This window comes from Theobroma umbraticum, unplaced genomic scaffold, assembly GCF_002168275.2.
Source record: "Theobroma umbraticum cultivar Fairchild unplaced genomic scaffold, ASM216827v3 scaffold_51.0, whole genome shotgun sequence".
NCBI lineage: Eukaryota > Viridiplantae > Streptophyta > Magnoliopsida > Malvales > Malvaceae > Theobroma > Theobroma umbraticum.
In genome coordinates, this window is record NW_018397260.1 from 1,680,718 (window position 1) to 1,701,301 (window position 20,584).

At 34.5% G+C, this 20,584-nt stretch overlaps 1 protein-coding gene across 4 annotated transcripts; it reads left to right on the forward strand.

Annotated features, from left to right (window-relative positions):
- Window positions 1-10,498: 10,498 nt before the first annotated feature.
- LOC110416280 (uncharacterized) lies at window positions 10,499-20,496 on the forward strand. 4 transcript variants are annotated; one of them, XM_021428230.1, is made up of 15 exons: window positions 10,499-10,772; window positions 11,429-13,628; window positions 13,781-14,104; window positions 14,182-14,649; window positions 14,748-15,086; window positions 15,176-15,652; window positions 15,753-16,046; window positions 16,126-16,602; window positions 16,721-17,125; window positions 17,581-18,399; window positions 18,478-18,633; window positions 18,819-18,899; window positions 19,035-19,415; window positions 19,524-19,850; window positions 19,949-20,496. In XM_021428230.1, exons 1-15 carry the CDS (start codon window positions 10,659-10,661, stop codon window positions 20,233-20,235), a joined length of 7,149 nt encoding a protein of 2,382 aa, XP_021283905.1. In that variant the 5' UTR covers window positions 10,499-10,658; the 3' UTR covers window positions 20,236-20,496. The 4 variants fall into 4 exon arrangements, with proteins under 4 accessions (XP_021283905.1, XP_021283903.1, XP_021283904.1 ...); XM_021428228.1 differs by having other exon boundaries at window positions 17,581-18,633; XM_021428229.1 differs by having other exon boundaries at window positions 17,581-18,633; window positions 18,822-18,899.
- Window positions 20,497-20,584: the final 88 nt, after the last annotated feature.

Below are 20,584 nucleotides of genomic sequence, written 5' to 3' on the forward strand. Positions count from 1 at the left end.
TAAAACCCTAGCTGCCCTTTTTATAGTATGTTTAAATTACTAAATTTACATAAAACCACCTTTTTTTTTTCTAAATTTTAATTTTGACCCCCACCTTGTGTTTTCTATTACAAACCGGGGGCTCCCCTTGGTTTGAATGGGCTTGGATATTTGGGCCCAAGCTTTCTAAACTTTACCCATTGAAACGACATCGTTTTCGGATTCCATGCTGATTAGGGCTGCACTCAACCAGCTATAAAAGACTCTCTCCATTGAGCCGTTCGCAGCAGCGGATGCAGGAAGTAACGGACTGGGATTAAAAGCTTTTTCATTTCTTTACGATTCGCCTTTAAACAGATAGATATGTATACATCAAGCTTCGGTAATTCGCTCTTTGTTTTGGCTGATGTAAATGCACTTGTTCAAAGCTTGAAAGGAATGAAAGAGAATGATGAGAGTGTTGGTGCAAACGCAGCACCATCGGTGCAATGAGCGGCACTTTCCACACGAGATTTCTGACTCTTTTTATTCTTTCTATTATCGTCTGTTTTGAGTCTCTTCCTTTTGGATTTTTGGTTTCCCATTTTTCGTTCTCGACAGCCGAAACAGACTCTTCGTTAATTCGCCCCATCCTATCTTGAGGTCAACTGTTAAATCCTGTTTGGGTCCTAATGTTGGTACTTGAGCCACAAGATTGTTAATGTTTTTGGTCCTGCCATTGCTGGAGTTTAAGGCTTCTCGGAAAAGGAATGCATTTTTCTATTTCATGCAGGTAAATTTTTTTTTTATATAAAATCGAATTATCATACCGCATTCCCAAATAAAAACAAATTCAAGCAAACGAATTTTTGTAACCATTAAGCATTGCCTTTTGACTTCGGCAACAAATCAATCCCGTGATGGTTTTATTTCTCTTTTAATGTGGAGCCGTGGAAATATGTATTCAAATTCAAGGGCTTGAATGTCTTTTTGGTTAAAACCTTGTATTAAGTTTATTTAAATTTATTTTCAAAAAACAAACTTAATTTTAGATTTGTAATATTTGTGTTAGAGCAAATCCGATCTTCATTAATGTGGGATTCTTATCAGAATACAAAAACTAGACTCAAATTAGTATAAAAATCTCTCTTTTCGATAAAGAGTTAGGAACGAAGTTGGATATATAAACATGGATCAAGTTTTAACATATCGAAAATGTGATTAATAAGTATGAATTTTTTTAAAAAAAAAAAATTTTTTATTATATTTAATTATTCAACTAAATTTTTTATATTTTAGTGTATTAAAAAGAGTTTTAAATTTTTATTTTAAGTTCAATAAATTCTTAATTATAAGGAAAAATTAATTATGGTTACATTCAATATTAATTAATATTTTTTATTCACTTGATGTATGATGCAATTGTGTAATAAAATTAGAATTGCCAATTAATGACTAAAATAGACTTTATCGTTTGGTTTTTTGAGATTTAGGGGAAAAAAAGGATGGGATTCTCAAAAAATTACTTAGGAAATGAAAATTGACCATTTAATGATCTCAATATCAATAGGTGATCAATTATCTTGGATTTTGATTTTGTCACGTGATCATGTTAACTAATTAAGTCATATATGTTCTGAGCAAAAAAAACAATTAACATTGAATCTATAAATGGTTACATTTTTTGTTAGACCAACAAGTTGATTTAACTCAACATAAAAGTTTGAGAAATCATTTAAATAGAGTAAAAAAGTGAGAAACTTAGTTGAATTTTTTTTTAAATAAGGGAGAAACCTAATTAGTTAAAACAAATTACGATGGTCTAAGCAAAGATAGGCCTAATGTTTCAACTAACAATAGAGAAACATAGAAACATATCAGAAGGAGGAGTCTCAAATATATGTAGTCCTAATGGAAGATTATTATGGTTGGTTGCCATTCAATCTCCGTAACTATTGGCTTCACGAAATACGTGAGTGAGTGAGCAAGACCAATCTCGCTGGAGAAGATCTTGTATTGTCTCCGTAATGTTTGAATATGGTTCCAGATGATAGCCTAATTGGTTGACCCTCTGAATATCAAGTTTAGAATTTGTTTCTGCTTAGACCTTCTTAAAGCCTCTATCCCAACATAGTTCAAGACCTTTTAAAATTGTCCAAAGCTCTACTCTAAGGGAGAAGGAAGTACCTATATTGAAAGCAAAACCTAACATCCAGTTTCCTTTCTCATCCCTAACTAGACCTTTAACAACAGCATTCCTTAGTTGTCTTTTTGCACTACCATCCACATTCAACTTCACGTAAGAAGGATTTGGTTTAAGCTAGATTGTAGGAATTTCGTAACTCATGTTCAGCTCATAGCAATCCAGAATATCCCAAGCTTCCTTGGCTATCAACTAGACCTTTTATGATGCATTAACTGGCCATTGAAAGTTTATTTCAAATATACTCAAGTTTTTCCAATGCCAGAGCATCTAATGTGTATGCATCAAGATAACACTCTAGGGCAAAGAATCATGCAAGACATTGCTAGTCATATTTGCTTGGATCCAATGTCGCAAATCTAACACAAAAAAAATCCCCAAAAGTCAAATTCAATTTAATTATGAACTATGTGTCTCTAGATAAGGAGCAATCTCACATGGCATGTATAAGATTTTCTGTATCATTATTACATCTACTACAAACACTCGAAGTGCCTAGGTTCTTTGACATCAACCATGTTGTTGTTGAAAAGGATTCATGTAAAACACATCGTATAAACATTTGACCTTTCTGCAACTCATTAAGTGCCACACTTGTCTCCATTTATTCTTTTCAGACAGATTGGTTGTAGATTGACTTTCATATGCAGATTTTACAGAAAATTTTCCATTACTTGTCAAAGTCCAAAAGCATTTGTCATTTTCGGTATTACTGAGATCAATGAAGTATGAAATAATTTTCTGAAGAACCTACATTTGTAAGAAATCTGTAAAGGAATCTAAGTCCCAGCTTCCATATTCATCACAAAAACATGCTACTGGTAAGTCTATTTCAACTAAGGACAAGTCTCCGATAACAAAGTTAATTAATGGGCCATGGGGCAACCAAGAGTCCAACCAGAATTTTGTATAGAGACCATTATTTACTACCTTTCCTAAACCCTTTGCAAGAACCTCCCTGTTTTTCAATATGCTACTCCAAATTAGGGGAATCAGATGATTTAGCCTGGATTGAAAAAAGGTCATGATGCTTTAGATATTTCTTCTGCAAGATTTCAACCCATAAAGAGTCCTTTCCTTGCCACAATTGCTAGCCAAGCTTGGCAAGTAAAACCAAATTAAACTTTCTAGTCTCTCTAATCTGTAAATATTTGCGTTCTTTGGGTAAACAAAGGGTGTTCCAGTTTTTTGTTTGGATCTTCCTCTCTCCCCCTACCTGACCTCAAATGAAATTCCTATTTAACTTATCGATTTCCTTGGCCACGTTGTCTGGGAGTAATGTGGTTTGCAAAATATACGAAGCCATTGTGCTTGTAATTGCTTGCACTAAAGAGACTCTCCCACCATTGAAAGGAATTTATTACTCCACTGTTCAAGCTTCCTCCCCACTTTGCTACATAAATCAGAGTAAATGGCTTTTATAACCCTACCATAAAGCATCGAGGTCCTTAAATATTTGTCGAAATCTTTCGTGAGGCTAATGCAAGCAACGCGACTTAACGTTTTAGCTTTGAATGAGTTAACATTTGAGGAGACAAGCATTTTGGATTTCTCAAGGCTTACTTTTTGTCCTAATGCTGAACAAAACTTTTGAATAACCTACATCATAACTTGTACTTGTCTGAGTAGTTATTCTAAACAACATAATGTCATCTACAAAACATACATGAGAGAGAGCCAGTCCATTTTTTGTCAGTAAGAGAGCTGCCAGTACCCCAATGTAATTTCTTCATTAATTAACTGTGATAATTTCTCCAAATATAGTACAAAAAGATAAGGAGATAATGGATCTCCTTGCCTGATGCCTCTTGATGGCATAAATTTTTTCGATTGCTTACCATTCCATAAGATAGAAAATGTAGGGGTCTAGACAATATGCATAATTAATGATATCCATTTTGAGGAAAAACCTTCTCCGTAAGAACCTCTTGAAGAAATGACCACTTGATTTTATCATAAGCTTTTTCTAGGTCGATTTTGATCACCAAAGCTCTTTTCCTTCTTTTCATAATCTGTATTGTATGAATGGCCTCTTGCACTACAATGACATTATCAAATGCTTGTCGCCCTGATATAAAGCTCTCTGGGTATTTTCAATTAGGTCTGTCAGCATTGGTCATAAGCGATCTACAAGAATTTTGCTGAGTAATTTTAGTGGAGCTGAACATAAGCTTATAGGATGAATTTAGCTCACCTTCTCTGGCTTTTCCACTTGAAGGATAAGAGTAATAAGTGTGTGGTTCAATGATGGTGGAAAAGAACTTCTTAAGTAAGCATTTTGTGCAAATTTAATAAAGTCATTACCAATAATCTTCTAATTTTTCTAAAACAAACTTGCAAGAAACCCATCATATCCCGGACTTTTGTTAGGATTCATTGCAAAAAAAGCCCGTTTAATTTCTTCACCCATAAGTGGCATGGCCAGTGTTGATGATTTTTTAGTATCCAATCTCTAATTTGGATTTGGTGGAAGAGTTCTGTGAATCCCATCATCTGTGTATAAATTCATAAAGAAACTAATTACTAGCTTTTTGAGTTCTGATGGCTCCATGCATCAAGTATTGTTTTCCGTTTTAAGGGTGGGTAGAGATATGTTTCCTCCTTTATTTACTCTTCACCATGGCATGATAAAACTTGGTATTTCCATCACCATATTTAATCAAGTCTATCTTTACTTGTTGTTTCCATATTACATCTTCCTGATAAAGGACTAGATTGTATTATTCAATAAGAGAAAATTCAAGATTCTAGAGGTAATCATTTATTCCCTTATCTAACTGCTTTTGAATTCTTGTAAACCTTGCTATAAGTCTCCTTTTTGTTCTAAGAATGTCTCCAAAATGGGTTTTGCTCTAGGTTTTTAAGTTAAAAGCCAAATGTTCTAGTGAGGTACTTATATCATTATTTTCAAATGTCCAATGCGACCCCAAAAAATTACCAAAGCTAGGATGAGACATCCACGCCTCCTCAAATTTGAATTCATTCAAATCAACAACATCCATGGGAAAGTGCACCGTACTAAAATTGGATGGTGGTCAGAATGTGTCCAAGGCAGATTAACAGCAACAGCGTTGGGAAACATAAAGTGCCATCGATCATTGATAAGGAATCTATCTAAACAAACCTAGGTATAATATAAACCTTCTCTTTTATTCCACCATGTGAACTTGAACCTAGACGCTTCTAAATCATATAAAGTGCAATAACTCATGCAATTGAGTAATTGGTTGCATTGAGTTAAGTTCACGTTCTTTCTTCCCTACTTTTCATCTAGAAAAATTACTTGATTGAAGTCTCCTATAACCATCCAAAGCAGATCTTGATCGTTGCTTGCCAATTTTAGAGAGTCCCATAAACATTTTTGCTCCTTCGTTAATGGACTGCCATAAATTGCTGTGAGTAACCATTGCTCTTTAGATGGGTTTGCAAGCAAGTGGATTAATTGAGATGAGTAAGCGAAGACTTCAACTTCAATCAATTCAGCATTCCAAAACACCTAAACGCCACCTGAATAACCATTTGCTTCTACTCTAAAATAATTTATGAAGCCATATCTGTGGCACATTTTATCAACTCTCATCCTTGATATTCTAGGCTCCAAGAGAATAAATATATGAATTTTATGTAATTTAACCACGCTCCTAATATTTCTATAGCACCTGCGAGAGGTTACGCCTCTAACATTCCAGCTCACAATGTTTAACATGTAGAAGAGAATAATAAATAAAGATAAAATAAGATAGTTAGGTAAAGGAAACCTGCATGGCAACAGCGTCATTACTTTCCAGCTCCATGGAACTAAAGAGATCATCTGTTCCTCGAGTAATATGGTTATCATCTTCTATTGGTTTTATTATTTTTTCACAAGCGAAACCATTAACTCCAACACCTGTTCATTTTTATCTTCGCCACTTTCCAAGGACATGGCTATTTCTTAGTGTTGAATTTGTAGTGAAGGTGATGATGAGGATCCTTGTGCCACACTTTCAACCATTTCAGGATTTGATTATCAAGTAAGCTTAATAATACCATTAGTAAAAGCTATTTTTTTCTCTTCAAGGCTTGCTTTTTGCCTTTAACCTTAGAAGATTTAGTAATATGAGATTTAGTTACTCGTTTTAGGTCAATAAATACATCTGGCAACTGATTTGTTATATTTTGCAAATGAATTATCTTTTGAACTTCTTGTTCACATTGATTTGTGAGAAGATCAAGACTAGATAATGTACTCCAAGATATTCCTTTTCCAACTACTTATTTTCTCCTCCTAATGTTGAAAAAATTGTTTCATCAAAATGACAATCAACAAACCTTGCAGTGAATAAATCTCCTGTTGAAGGTTCTAGATAATTAATTACAGATGGAGATTCATATCTAACATATATTCCTAACCGTCTTTGAAGACCCATCTTTGTGCGTTGTGGTGGAGCAATTAAAACATATACCGCACATTCAAAAATTTTTAGATTGAAAATATTTGGTTTCTGACCATAAACCAATTGTATAGAGAGAATTTATAATAATTCGTTTGGCCTGATGCATACAAATGCTACTGTATCCAAAATGACATACCCTTAAGCAGATATTGAGAGTTTGAATTTCATAAGAAATGGCCTTGCAATCAATTGAAAGTGTTTAATAAGTAATTCTGCTAGACCATTTTGTGTATAATCATAAACAATAGGCTATTGAATAGTTATTCCAATTAATATGCAATATTAAAGGCTTGAGATGTAAATCCACTAGCATTATTAAGACAAATAATCTAGATTATTTAACTAGGAAAACGTGCTTACAAACGACTGATTGCAAATGTCAAATTACAAGTTGATAATAAGCACATATGTGACCATTTAGTTGATGCATCGATTAAAACCGTAAAATATCTAAATGGTTCACATGGTGGATGTATGAATTCACATATAACCTTGAATATTATTCAAATACGTAAGGAATTCAATCCCAATTTTAGCTAATGATAACTTTATAATTTATTTACCTTCAGAGCAAGGAGTACATAAAATTTATTATATTAAAATTTTTTTTGGTTTTTCAATAAATGATAGTATAAATTTTCAATTATTATTTTTGCATCATTATTGATCCGGGATGGTCCAACCGGTCATGCCAAACATTAAAATCATTAGTAAACTTCTGGTTTACTATGAGTTTTAATTATTCTAATATTTATATAGTTTAATTCTGAGAATAGAGCAAGTGATTTTTTTTTCAACACACACTTTCTACTTGAGATAATAGATGTAAGATAAAGGTATTAAGTGTCTCCATTCGTTGTCTTAATATAATATCTATTCAGACAAATATCTTTAAAACTTAATAAACTTCTTTGAGACTTAATAGAAAATAATACATCCTCTATTACTTTATTTCTCAAGGTAGTAAAATATTAGCTCTTCTAGAGCCTTCAATCAATCTTGTATTACCAAATATTGAATTGACATTGATTTTTTTTTCGATGTCTTTAAATATAATGTGTGTTGTAGCAATGTCTGCTAGACATATATTTACATTATTGATCTTAGATCCAACAAGATCAATATCTATATTTTCTTCAATAAAATAAAATATATATAATAAGAAACTTGCAAATTAACATAAAAGAATATTAAACATAGAATTAAAACACATAATAAGAACATATCTTTTAAATATAATAAAAACATATTAAAGCATGTTCATAATATAATTATCCTAAATATACCAATTACTATTAAGTTCATTCTCAGATACTTTTACTAGCAATCAAATAATCAATTCTTTTTTCAGGATAAGAAAATCAATAATAGATATTTTTATTACCAATCATATAATCAATTCCTCTTTCAAGGTGGATAAATATCTTGATGTGATATATCAACTTGGCCATAATTAAAATTATCATAAGATATTTTAATTTTCAGTGATGTTTGATAAAATTTAAGACGTACGGCAAATACATGACCAATAATCTTTCATGCCATATCAATAACAATATGTTATCTATATTCATTTTATTCTTTTCATTATTTATCCACTTCTAGTGGGTTATAAGTATTTATCTACTTTTATCCACTTCTGGTGAGCTAGTGGGTTAAGGTATCCATCTACTCTTGACGTGCTTAAAGTATTTATCTATTTGTGGTAAGTTACAAGTATATATCCACTTTTGGTAGGTGATCCACATATGATGGGTAATTCATTTTTAGTGAATTATAGGTATCCATCCATTTTTTATGGTAAAATTATCTATTCACTTTTAGTGATAAAATTATTATGATAAAATATCCATCCACTTTTAGTGGTGAAATAATAATTAAAATAGTGATATTGTAAATTGTTATGACCATCATAATCACTTTAAAGAATGGATGAATTCATGATTATGACCATAATGATGTCGCATTCACTTCAAGGAATGCACGGATTTATAATTTTTTTATTAGTATCTCGTTTGTCATATTCACTTCAAGGAATAAACATTCATAACTTTTATTAGTAACTCATTTGTCGCATTCACTTCAAGGAATGGACATTTATGGTTTTTTATTAATAATTATAAAATAGCAAATTCATTTTTCAATCAATAGACAAAATATAATATATAAAACATAATAGTAAAATTCATATTAAAGTTGATTTTAAGATAATGAAAGTACTAAAGAGATATAAGTCACTTACCTATTTTCTTTAATACCAGAAATCAAAACCTAATCACTTGAAGATGATGAAAACATAATAATTCCAAAACTTAAGAGATCAGAGAGGATCGTGCTGATAACGTGTTATAAAATAATAACTTTATAAAAACAAATAAAGATAACTTAAAAGAATACTTAAAGAGAAGAAAGAAAGTATCTAGGAGAAGAGAATAAATCTTATTAAAGTGTGCATACAAATGAACTAAGGAAGCCTATTTATAGGCAAATAACCCTTTTACAAAATGAAGATAGCACTTAGAGATTATATGGATTATATCCTAATCTAATCTGATTTACATCAAATCTAGATATAGATAACATGAATGAATATTCACAAAATATTCATAACAAATATAATATTTTTTTAATTAGTATTTTTATTGATAAATTGATTCCTTGATTTTTTTTGAAATTTTAATTTTTAAGGTTTTAGTTGGTAATAGGAAAATAACTTATTAAAGGAAAATTTTTTCTATGTAAAATATTTTATCAAAAAATCTAATATTACCTATTGTTTAGATAAATTATCGAATGTATTTTCAGTTATTTGGATTATATTATAAAAAATATTTTCCACCATAACCCATCATCAAAAATTTTTTCATCTTCAATAATTTTCTACCATAAGACCATAAAAATGTCAAAATTTATCAATTATTCAGGATGTCCAAAATATTTTTTCCAATATTAAAAATATTATATATAAATAATATTTTAACTTTTATTATATATTTATTTCTCATCATATTGTTATACTGGTTAGTTTGTTAAGTAAATAAATTATAAAATAAAAAATTAAATGAAATGTGAGATTTTCTTAACTGAAAAACTTATTTCTCATTTTCTATAAAATTTCTCTTTTAATTATTTTATATTATATTAAAAATTATTGTATTTTAGGAAAAAATAATTGTAATGATATGATATTATGAAATAATTAAAAATAATAATTACTGATACTTTGTTGAGAGTAGTATAATAAATAAAGAGATAAAAAAATAATGATGTTTTATAACTTTATTGCTTTGTGTGATGTATCTCATAAGAAGAAGAAAGTTATATTTTTTAAGTGTGATCTGTCTCAAGATTTATGTTTTATGTCTTTTTCAAATATAAAACATTTATCGTTGATTAATACAAATTTTTTTTAATTTTTTAGTAAAATATTAAATATTTATAAAAATCTTTTTTATTTCAGACGAGGAAACAGCTTGTAAAACTTTTTAACCTTATTAAAGGAAATTTAAATTTATCTTTAGAAAAATTAAATTGAAATTGGTCTTTGACCGAAAATTCAGAGTTCAAAAGCAATGGAATTTTAGATTTTCATTTCCCGACAGGAAGAAGGTACAGAGCTCACGTTTTAAAATCTTTAGACTTCCAAGGAAAGAGATTCTTCCACGTGGCAATAGTCGAGAAGGTCTTATCCATGGGAGGTAATTCTTTCACACCAACCGCCACTCTTAAGTTTACAATTATACCCCTTAAGGTACGTGATCTGTCGAGCAGTAGTAGCGAGTACAAAAAAACTCAGGTAAACAAAGCGAGTGGATAAAGTAACGTTGAGGTCCCCATCCCCTCAAATTTTTGACAGAGCGCCAAAACTGGCCGTTTTGAATTCAAACAGCCAACTCCGACATCCAACTTCCGAATAAACGAACATCATTGCCCTTTGCTGAGTATCTCTCAAGCTATTCTTCTCCAACAACTTTCGGAGAAAACAACAATGGATTTTCGCTGTTTTATTTGAATTTCCATTAGATTTCCCTCTATTTTCTTTTCCTGATTGTTGTTAAGAGATGGATTTTCAATGCATGAAGAGAAAAGAACTGCAGGCGTTGTGTAAAAAGCACGGCGTCCCTGCAAATTTAACCAACCGTGAAATGGCGAATCAGTTGGCTTCCACTTTGAAGGTACCTTCTCTCTAATTTAGTCGTCTTCTTTTTTGATTTTTTTTCCAAATATAGTTTCCCTTTAATTTCTGCTACTGCGCGTTTGGCTGCCGATGCGCAATGAATTGGTGAACTAAGACCGAATTTCGACAAAATGATCAGCTTTCCGTTGTTATTTTTTTTGTTAATTTTCTGTATGTTTAATTATTTTGAAGATTAAGAAAACAGGAAATGTTATGAGTTCCTTCTTTTTCTGTAGATCTGAGAGTAAATTTATATAAACGGGAATTCTGAAGAAAGAAAAAGCAACAGAGAGCATTAATTTCTAAATTTCGGTCATGGAATTTGACTTGTTTTCTCTATTTTACTGAGAGTTAAGCGTTAGAAATTTTACGTCCACGTTAGCTGTTATTTTTACTGCTTGCCTTCTATGAAATTAAAAACAAAAAAAAAAAAGTGTATTCAAATAGAAAAGCAGACATATTTTTGAAGTTTTAAATATTAAAATTTTCAGTTTTATGGAAAAACAAAAAAGTTTGAATTGCTATTATAGGAGTTTATATGAAGAAATCATATATGATAAAAAGCAAGTAGCAACATAGCTACTCTATGGTACATTTATTCACTTCAATCATATTATAACGCCATTGTCTTATTCCTTTTCATGCCTTGAGCAGGAAAATGAAGAGCTCGTTTCATTAGAAAAGTTGAGCACAAATCCGGAAGAAATAGGTAGTGAAACTGGAGCTGAGGTTGCTAAAAGGAAGGCAAAGAAAGTAAGGTTTAGTCCTGAAAATCAAACCATTGTGTATGAGGTTTCTGTCTATAGGCGGCCTGGAAGAAGGTCTAGGAAGCAAATGTTGTCCAAAAATCCTGCCCAGGTTATTGAAAATGCTCCAAAAAGTGAAGATATTAGGAAATCTGAGGACTGCCAAGTTAGAGTCACGAGGTCTAGAGTGCGAAATACAGTTGAAGATGATGTACATATGGTTTCTACGCCTCCTGTTGGGAGGAAGAGAGGGAGAGGGGGCATGAAGAATAAAGATGCTGAGATGATTAATATTGGTAAATCTGAGGTGTTAGAAATGGGTTACAGAGATGATGTCAAGAATTGTAATGATGAAGTGACTGGTGGGGTAAGTAGGAGGCAGTTAAGAAGTAGGAAGAATGTGACACAGGAAGATTCAAAGAAGAGAAGGAAGGGTAAAGGAGGTAATGAGGTTCATTTGTTGGATGAAAGCTCTGAAGAGAGTTGTGTTGTTTGTGAGGATGTGAAATCCAAAAATGGCTCAAAGCAACCAACGAGGAATGCCAGAAAGGAAGATCAGTCTGTGGCATTGAGCAATGAAGTGGAAAAGGCTGAAGTTGTTTCTAGGGTAACACGGCAGTCAAGGGCAAAATCAAGAAATGTAGCTTCCATGGTAAAAAGTAAAGTTAAAACAGTTGAGGTGCAGGGAAGATGTGAAGAGATTCTTCAACTCAAAGAACCTCAGAAAGGTAGAGCGAAAAATGCTTTGAGGCAGAATGCTGTGCCTCAAAGGGTGAGAGATGAAAACAGTTTACTTGTGCTAGAAGGTGCTGAAGCAGAGAAGTCTTTGAGGCGATCCAAACGTAATGCGGAGAAAGATTGTGTCAAAAGTGCTAAAGCAGTGCAAAGTGAAACTCAGGTAACTAAGGTTCCTGGAGGAGATATTGCCTTTCAAAAACCTCCAGAATGTTTAAGCAGTTATTCTTCCAGTGGAAAAAATGTTGTGCGTGAGAGTGCTAAGAGGGGCAATGAGGAAGAACTCATGAAAAGGGGGACCAAAAAACGAACTAGGACTACTGACCTGGATGCAATTGTGGAACATAGTGGTGAGATTGAGAGGGCCGAGTATGCCTTTACTTCTCAAGACCAAGCCCCTTTGAGGAGGAGCAGACGCAATGCTGTAATTCTAAACACTCCTGCTCCTGCTAATGCTGAGTTGGCAAATAAACCAGATACTGGCAAAATGTTGCAGTTCAGAGCACCATTTGTAGGGAAAGACGTGACTGAAGAATTACCTAGAAGGTCCAGTCGAAATGCTTCTAGATATAATTCACCAGGAGCCTCTAAAGAAGATCAAATTACTGTTTCCAAAAAAGACTCTGGAGTGAAGCAACAAAGCCAAGGGCCTATTCTGGAAGAAGAGACTTCTGCTGGAGAGCATCAGAACGCCCAAAAAAGATCTAATCGTATTGCTTCCAGAAGTTCCTCTGTTGCACCTCCCTGTCCAGCTGCCAGTGTTGTCAAGAAAAAGCAACAACGCAAATCTAGAATGACAATTATAGAAGCAGCTGCACTTTCTGAGAGTCTTCTGGCTCCTGGAGAATTACCAGCTGGTAAGGATGAGTTAGTTGTAGAAGATGGTGCAGGGAACAAATATGATCTTGATTTGAATGTCAGCAAACAGACAGCCAAGAACTCTGATAGATGCTCTAACAAAAAGAGAAAGGGATTGACGGAAGATTCTGGAGCAAAGAAGCAGTATGGATTTGCAGAGGCCTCTCCTCTATCTCTGGACTTGGAAGAACTCAAGGACTCTACTGGAGATATGGAGAAAACTCTGATTAGAACATCCATGAAGTTCGTAGGCCTTTCTACAGACCAAGAAATGCATCAGGCTGCCCACAAATCTATGGTGGTTTATGAGAAGGAAAGCAATTTAGTGGAAGATGACAGAGAGAAATTGGCCAATGGTGGCAATGTTGAGAGTGAAGAGAATTGTATGTCATGTAAGTCTGTCCATACAAAATGCATACTGGATGATGCTAAATGCTCAGACCTCAAACTCCTAGAATTTGAAAGTAAACACGTGGTGGAGTTTTCTGGGATGATTTTTCCAGCAGAAAGCCAAGGTGGGTCAAATGCTCAAATTATGTTTTTTTGCAAAATTTAATCTTGTAAATAATTTTTATTCACTTGATGAATTCATTTGTTTTATTATTCCTCACTTCCTGGGCTGTAGACAATATAATAGCTAGAGCTGAAATCTCTGTCGATACTGCAGGGCATGGAATGTCTGATCAAGAAATGAAGAAAGATATAAAAGCGATGGACGCACATTCTGCGCATGGATCTTTGGTTGTTTACAAGGAGGATAGAAGCCCCGTGGAAAGTGAGAAAGATAGGTTGGTCCAGGTTGATACTGCTGACAGTGAGATAAATTGTCATGAGTTAAGTTGGTATCTAACTGGAAGAGGTGCTGTTGATGACAAAAATTTGGTTGAATCTAGCCAGGTAGAATTTGAAAGTAATGTTATCAATCTGGATTCATCTGAGATAACTTCTCTAGCTAATGGTTTTTCATTAGCTGATCAAATGGATCTTACAGGTGAGTAGTGAGTGTATTCAGTGTTGATTTCAGAAGAAACTGTATCATGTTAATTGTTACTTGTTCCCTATGCACAGGTGCAACCTCCACCGCCATGCACCTAGAGACACAATTGGAGACAGAGCCACCAAGGGGTGAAAACATTAACTTTGCGAGTGATAATGCTGAAGATAGCAGAACTTCTTTTGGAGAGGATCAGATCTTAGTGGAATTGAAAGTTGCCAATGTCACTGCTGCTGAACTTGTCAGGGAGGCAACTTTTAAGGATCACCTGAATGAATTTGGTGAAAGTAGTGGTTTGAAGAGAGGGTCAGAACATGCCCTCAAGAAAGTTGAAGAAATGATTGCTACTGATTTTTCAGATAGAGAAGGAATTCCACACATAGAAAGTTCTGACGAGGCTACTGAAATTCAGGACTGTAGTGGTGAATTCTATTTTGCTATCACTGAAACTGGTGCTCAAAAGACCACAGAAATCCAGCAGAGCTCACATAGCCACACTGCTGCCCCAGAAACTCCATGTGGACCTGCGCCAGAAACCCAAGGTGTGTGAAAATCCTTTCCTTTCCTTTTTAGCTCTCAGCTCTTTGGAACATATAATTCTGTAAGGACCACATTTTTTATAGTTTTTTCGTCATTGCAGTCAAAGAAAAAACTTGCAGGTTTGAAGCTGCTGTTGAGACTTCAGGAAGTGGGATGTCCAATCAAGAAATGATTGAAGATATGATTCCAGGAAATTCACATTGTGTCTGTGAATCTGAATTAATCCATAAGGAGAATACCGGATTGGCGAAAAATGATGAAAAGATAAGGATCGATGATGATACTTTTGAGGGTGAAATGAAATATCAGACTTGTCTGTCCTTGAATGGAAAAGGTGCTATTGATGATTATAACTTGGTTGAACCTAGAATGGTTGTTTGTCCTGAGATAAATTCTCCAGCTGATGGCTCCTCTTCAGCTAGCCAAGCAGTCTTTGCAGGTGAGCGAGTTTGTATACTTTTGATGTTAGAAGTGAGCTATACAATACTAAATTTCTTAGTTGCTCACATAGTGCTTGATAATTTGCAGGAAAAACTTCAAGTCATATAGAACAGGAGAAAATATTGGAGACAGAAGAACCATTAACAGTGGAAACCATGAACTCTATAAATGATAATATGGATGCTGAAAGAAGTAGAACTCCTACTGAGGAGGATCATATAAAAGTGCAATTAGAAGATGCCAATGCAATTGCTGCTGAATCAATTGGGGAAATAATTTTCAATGATCTCCTGAATGAACTTGGTGAAACTATTGGTTTGAAGAGAGGGTCAGAAACTCCCTTGAAGAAAACTGAAAAATTGAGTGCTACTGAGTTTTCTGATGGGGAAGGAATTTCTCTCCCCGAACCTTCCGCCAAGGCTTCTGAAAAGCAAGATTATAGAGCTGAAATTGATATTGTTACCAAAATAACTGGTACACCAAATATTACAGAAATCAAGTGGAGTTCAATTAGTGACACTACTACCTGCAGAACTCCATTTGGACTTGCACCACAAAGCCAAGGTGTGTGAAATTCATTTTCTTTCTTTAGTTATAAGCATTTTAGAACATTTAATTCCGTGAGAACATTGTCTGATCTTTTTTTTATTCATTCCACTTGAAGATAAACTATGCAATGCTGGAATTTCTGTCAGAATAGCCAGAAGTGAAATGTGCAATCAATATGAGGAAACCAGTTTGGTGGAGGATGACAAGGAGATAGTGATCCAGGATGATACCGTTGAGGGTGAAGTAAAATATCAACATTTTCCGTCTTCAAATAAAACAGGTGCTCTTGATGAAGCTTTGGTTGAACCTAGAATGGTTGAATTTGAAAGCAATGTTAACAACATGAGTTGTTTTGAGATGGCCTCTCCGGCTGATGTTTGCTCTTCAGCCAGTCAAGCAAATCTTGCAGGTGAGTTTATTTATGATGTGAAAATGAACCGTACCATGTTCATTTTCTTGATTGCCCACATGTACTTGATAATGTGCAGGTGAAACTTCAAATGAGTTAAAACTGGAGAAAGTATTGGAATCAGAAAAATTATCAACGGGTGAAAATGTGAACAACGAAAGTGATGAGGAGGTTGAAGATGACAACAATCCTGCTCAAGAGTATCAGAATTCAAAGCAACTAGAACATGCCACCATGACTGCAGCTCAACCAGTTCAGGGGATAGTTGTCTGTGATCACTTGAATGAACTCTGTGCAAGTTGTGGTTCAAAGAAGTTTGAAGTTTCCCTGAAGAAAGCAGAAGAAACAAGTACCAATCATTCTTCTGGAAAAGGAATGGTTCACACTGAAAGTTCAATTGAGATTAATGAAAAGAGTGATGCCACTGCCAAAATCCATACTATTACTGCTGAAACTGGTGAAAAAATAATTATGGGAATGCAATGGAGCTTGAGTGGTCATGATACAACTTTGATAAGTCCACATAGACCTGAAGTAGGCAGCCAGGATATGATAGGTACGCTTACATTTCACTTTATATTTATTACCTTTTCAGAATAGTAAATGCTGATAAGAGTGTTTATTTCTTAGATCAAGGCACTTGTTTGATTGAATCTTCTTACTTACACTTGCAGGTACAATAAGTAGAGTTGAAAATGCTGTGAGAAATACAGGATATGGAATCTGTAGTTTCCAAAAGATCGAAGAAATTGTGAAAGTAGTGCAAAATGAACACAAAGAGACTATAATTACTGAAAGAGAATTGTTTGTTGGTGAAAAAAAGTTACTTGATGAGGATTATGAAGGAGAATTTTTGGCGGATGGTGCTTGTCATCCACTTTCAGGCAGCATAGATGGTGAACGTGCAAAAGATAAACAAAATGACATTGCAGAGGGAAGCTTTAACAATGTTTCTGTTGAGACACAGGAGAGACATATCTGTGAAGTTTTTGATGGAGAGGGAACTGATGCTGTTTCATCAGAAGAAAAGGATAATGATATATTTGAAAGTGCTTCTCATGTTGATGTTTCTCCACAATGTGAGTGCAGATTAGGATCTTGCATAATCTTTTTCTTTTTTCGTTTTTGTTAAAATACTTCTTCCTGTTGCTTGATTCTGTGGTAGATGATCTTTTATTTGGATGTTCTCTTTCTTGCTGGTCCTGGTTCTCTTGACAAGAGCTTTTATTTTTTGTCAGTTCAAATCTATGAAGACTTATAAATACAACTAAAGCTAGTATTGTTGTTGCACTTTTGGAGGCTGGGATGTTCTTTTTGCAAATAACAAAGGAATTTTATTGACCTTATTTGCTAAAGGGATGCAATTTATCATTTAATGCACCAATTAAGAATAATGGTGCTATGAGAAAAGATGAAAATTCCACTCAAGGTCCTTAAGTACTAAACTATCTAAAGAAAATGAGATGGATTTTATTACTGCATTTTTTTTGTTGATTATTTCTTTAAAAGGACTTGTTCTTTCTGACTGGTTCAGGTATTTGTAACGAGAAATTGGCAGTCAGGAATGATATGCAAGAAAAATTGGAGCCAGTTTGTATGGATAATGTGAATAGTAGGACCAAAATTCCAGCACATTTTTGGTCTCAAAATGCATTGAAGCAGTTGGATAATGCAAGTGAGGCAGTGAAGCAAGGTGATGGAATTGGGGAAGTCAATGCTTTTAGTAATGCCTGTCAAGCTTTTCGATTAGAGGAATTGACTTCATCCATTAGTTCAGAACCTTTTTCTATGAGGCTTCACGATCATGTGCTTGTGGATGGAGGAAGGAATTGTGAGGGTGAAATAGTTATGGATCAGCCTAACGACTTTGCTGCAACCATGGATAGAAATGGAATTAGTGCTAGTACAGAAACAGATGTTGGACAGGATGATAATATGATGGAGGAAATAGCAATATCTGCCATGAAAGTTAAGCTTGGTGACCATGGTGGTCGCAAGGGGAATGCAACGTCGTATGAGACCAATACAAGTGCATTAGAGACAATATTTCAAGAAACTGATGTTTCTGGGCTGGTGCATACGAAATTTCCAGAAGAGATACCAAATGCTTCTGTTGGAAGTACTCTACCATTTGAAAAGGCAAACTGTGGTGATCTTGATGATCAGAGTGAAGAGGTTGCACCCGAACGTGATTGTAGCTCTTCCATTGGATTAGATGGTTTGAGATCAACTGTTGGCATTATTTTGGACAACAATTCAAAGGTTGGCACACTGGAAAGCACTTTCAATAGTAACGATCCTCAATCTAGAGCAGAAGTTGAAGACCCTGATGTAAATGATAGTGGTTCATATGGTATGTTGGATTACATCTCTGCAAACACTCATGATGTAGCAAATGAATTTAATGCTGCTTTAATGGTTGAAGAAGCAGGGTCTGAGGATGGTGGAAAAACACCTGTTTCTCATCAGAGATCTTTAGGCAGCGGTAAACAAGATGTCCCATCATATGCTAATTCACCTTGTAGCAAGCCTGAAACTAGTTTAGGTAGTTCTACTCTTTTATGCTCGAGCATCCTAGTGTCATGTGGTGAGTACTTCAGATAACCAAACTTGTATGTTCCAGTTACTTTCTTTAAATGCTGATGAAATTTTAAGTTGATGCAATTATGCCTCTTAACTAGCATTACATCAAAGTATGATTAGATGGCTTTTTTGGCATTTGTATAAAATGAGATGATTTTTGATTTTTTTTTTCTTGTTCCTGTGGCACAGCAGAAAAAGAAAAACTTCATCCACAAGTTATGGATGATGCCGATGATGTGGGGGGAACTAAAATCTCTATTGACCGCAAAGGTATAGTTGTTAATTGGTTTGAGCCTTTAATTCTTGACTTAGTTTTTTATACTCAAAGGTTGTAGATTTTATTTTCATCCTTTAGAAGAGGTTACTCTAATTACATGGGTTTGCTCTTTCATGACCATGATATAGTTGAAAGGCGGGAAAGAAATGGGTGCCAACTAAATACTGGAGGTTTTAGTGATGTAATTGATGGTTCCCTAGTAGAAAAGATCAAGGGAGATCCTGATGAAATTGCTGAATCAAAGTCTGATGATTGTGAAGGCTCAGTAAAAACAGCCACATTCATGGATGGCAAGGACAGTTTGGTTGTGAGTCAGCCTCCATGTTTGGATGAAAGCAAGAGTTGTGGTCTGGAGACTCAGGAACCACATGGCTTCCATTTGCATGATAATATAGCTGGTGAGTCCAGGGAAGTAGGAAGCTGCAGTAAAGTGGACATTGTTTCTTTAGTGAAGCCTGAGTTGGTTGTCGATTGCTTATCCATTTCCTCAATTTGTGCTACTTCTGATGGTAAGTTCTCCAATCCCTTCAATGCAGGTACAGATTTGTAGAAAGCAATTGCTCTTTTAGAATAGTACAGCAAAATTTGCATTCACTGATGCTGTTATAATGGAACAGAAGAACATGAACGCTTGGAGAACCCTGATGAATCACATATCTTAACCAACATGGAGATGAGTTTGTCTTTGGCGGATGAAGATGAAGTTAAAGAACCAGATGCAAAGGCTGGTGACAGTAATCGTGCTGCTCTAGACAAGACCATCACAGAATGCATTTCAAGTGACCTTAAAAAGGAGTATGTTGCCTGCTCAGATGCTGAGGATATAAAATTCTCAGTGCAAAAGGGTGGTCCAGAAACAATGGAGATGAGAAAAGATGTCTCAGGGCTGGATGCAGAAATGGCAGATAAATCTCCCGTACTAAAGAATTCAGAAGTTGGTACAGGTAAACAGAACATCTGTTTCTTCGTTCATATTTTCATTCTCAGTGATAGGCAGCAGGAGCCAATTCCTCCAGTTTTTGTTTGATTGATTGTGTTGCAGCTGTTGAGCGTGAAGAAGCCTTCAGGTCCCAACTAAACTTGCTATCATCTCAAAAGAAAAATGTGACTACCAAAAAGGAGGGAAGCAAGAGCGTGAGTGTGAAGCAATTGACTTCGTCCATACTGAAAAGTAAGAGCAAGTCTCGTTTGAGTCAAAGAACACCAAAGCGACTGATAATACATGACATGAAGGAGAATGAGGTTAGCACTAAGAGGGAGCAAATAGGCAACATGACAACGCCAAAAGCATCATCCAAGAGGCGTCCTCTTGAGCTCTGGAAGTATTAGACCTAACTGTTTTTTGTGCTGCTTTTGTAGAATGGTTGACATTTCCATGAGAATGGGGACAGGTAAGGTAAGGTAACCCATTTTTCTACTACGTATGAGCATACCTCATGCTTTGTTTGTTTGTAAAATTGTGAAAAGATTTGAAGTTTGTGTCGTGCACATTGGGTTTTGTAGTCTGTTTTGATTATTTGGAAGCTCAGATGTATAACTTGCAATGACACATTAATTTATAGACTCTGTTTTATTATTATGTATTTCTAAGCTTACGGTTTGTTTTACTTTCTAACAAATAAAACATAAAGAAAGAAAGCATTCATTGTGGACATCCAGGGGTGGGTGATGGTTTGCT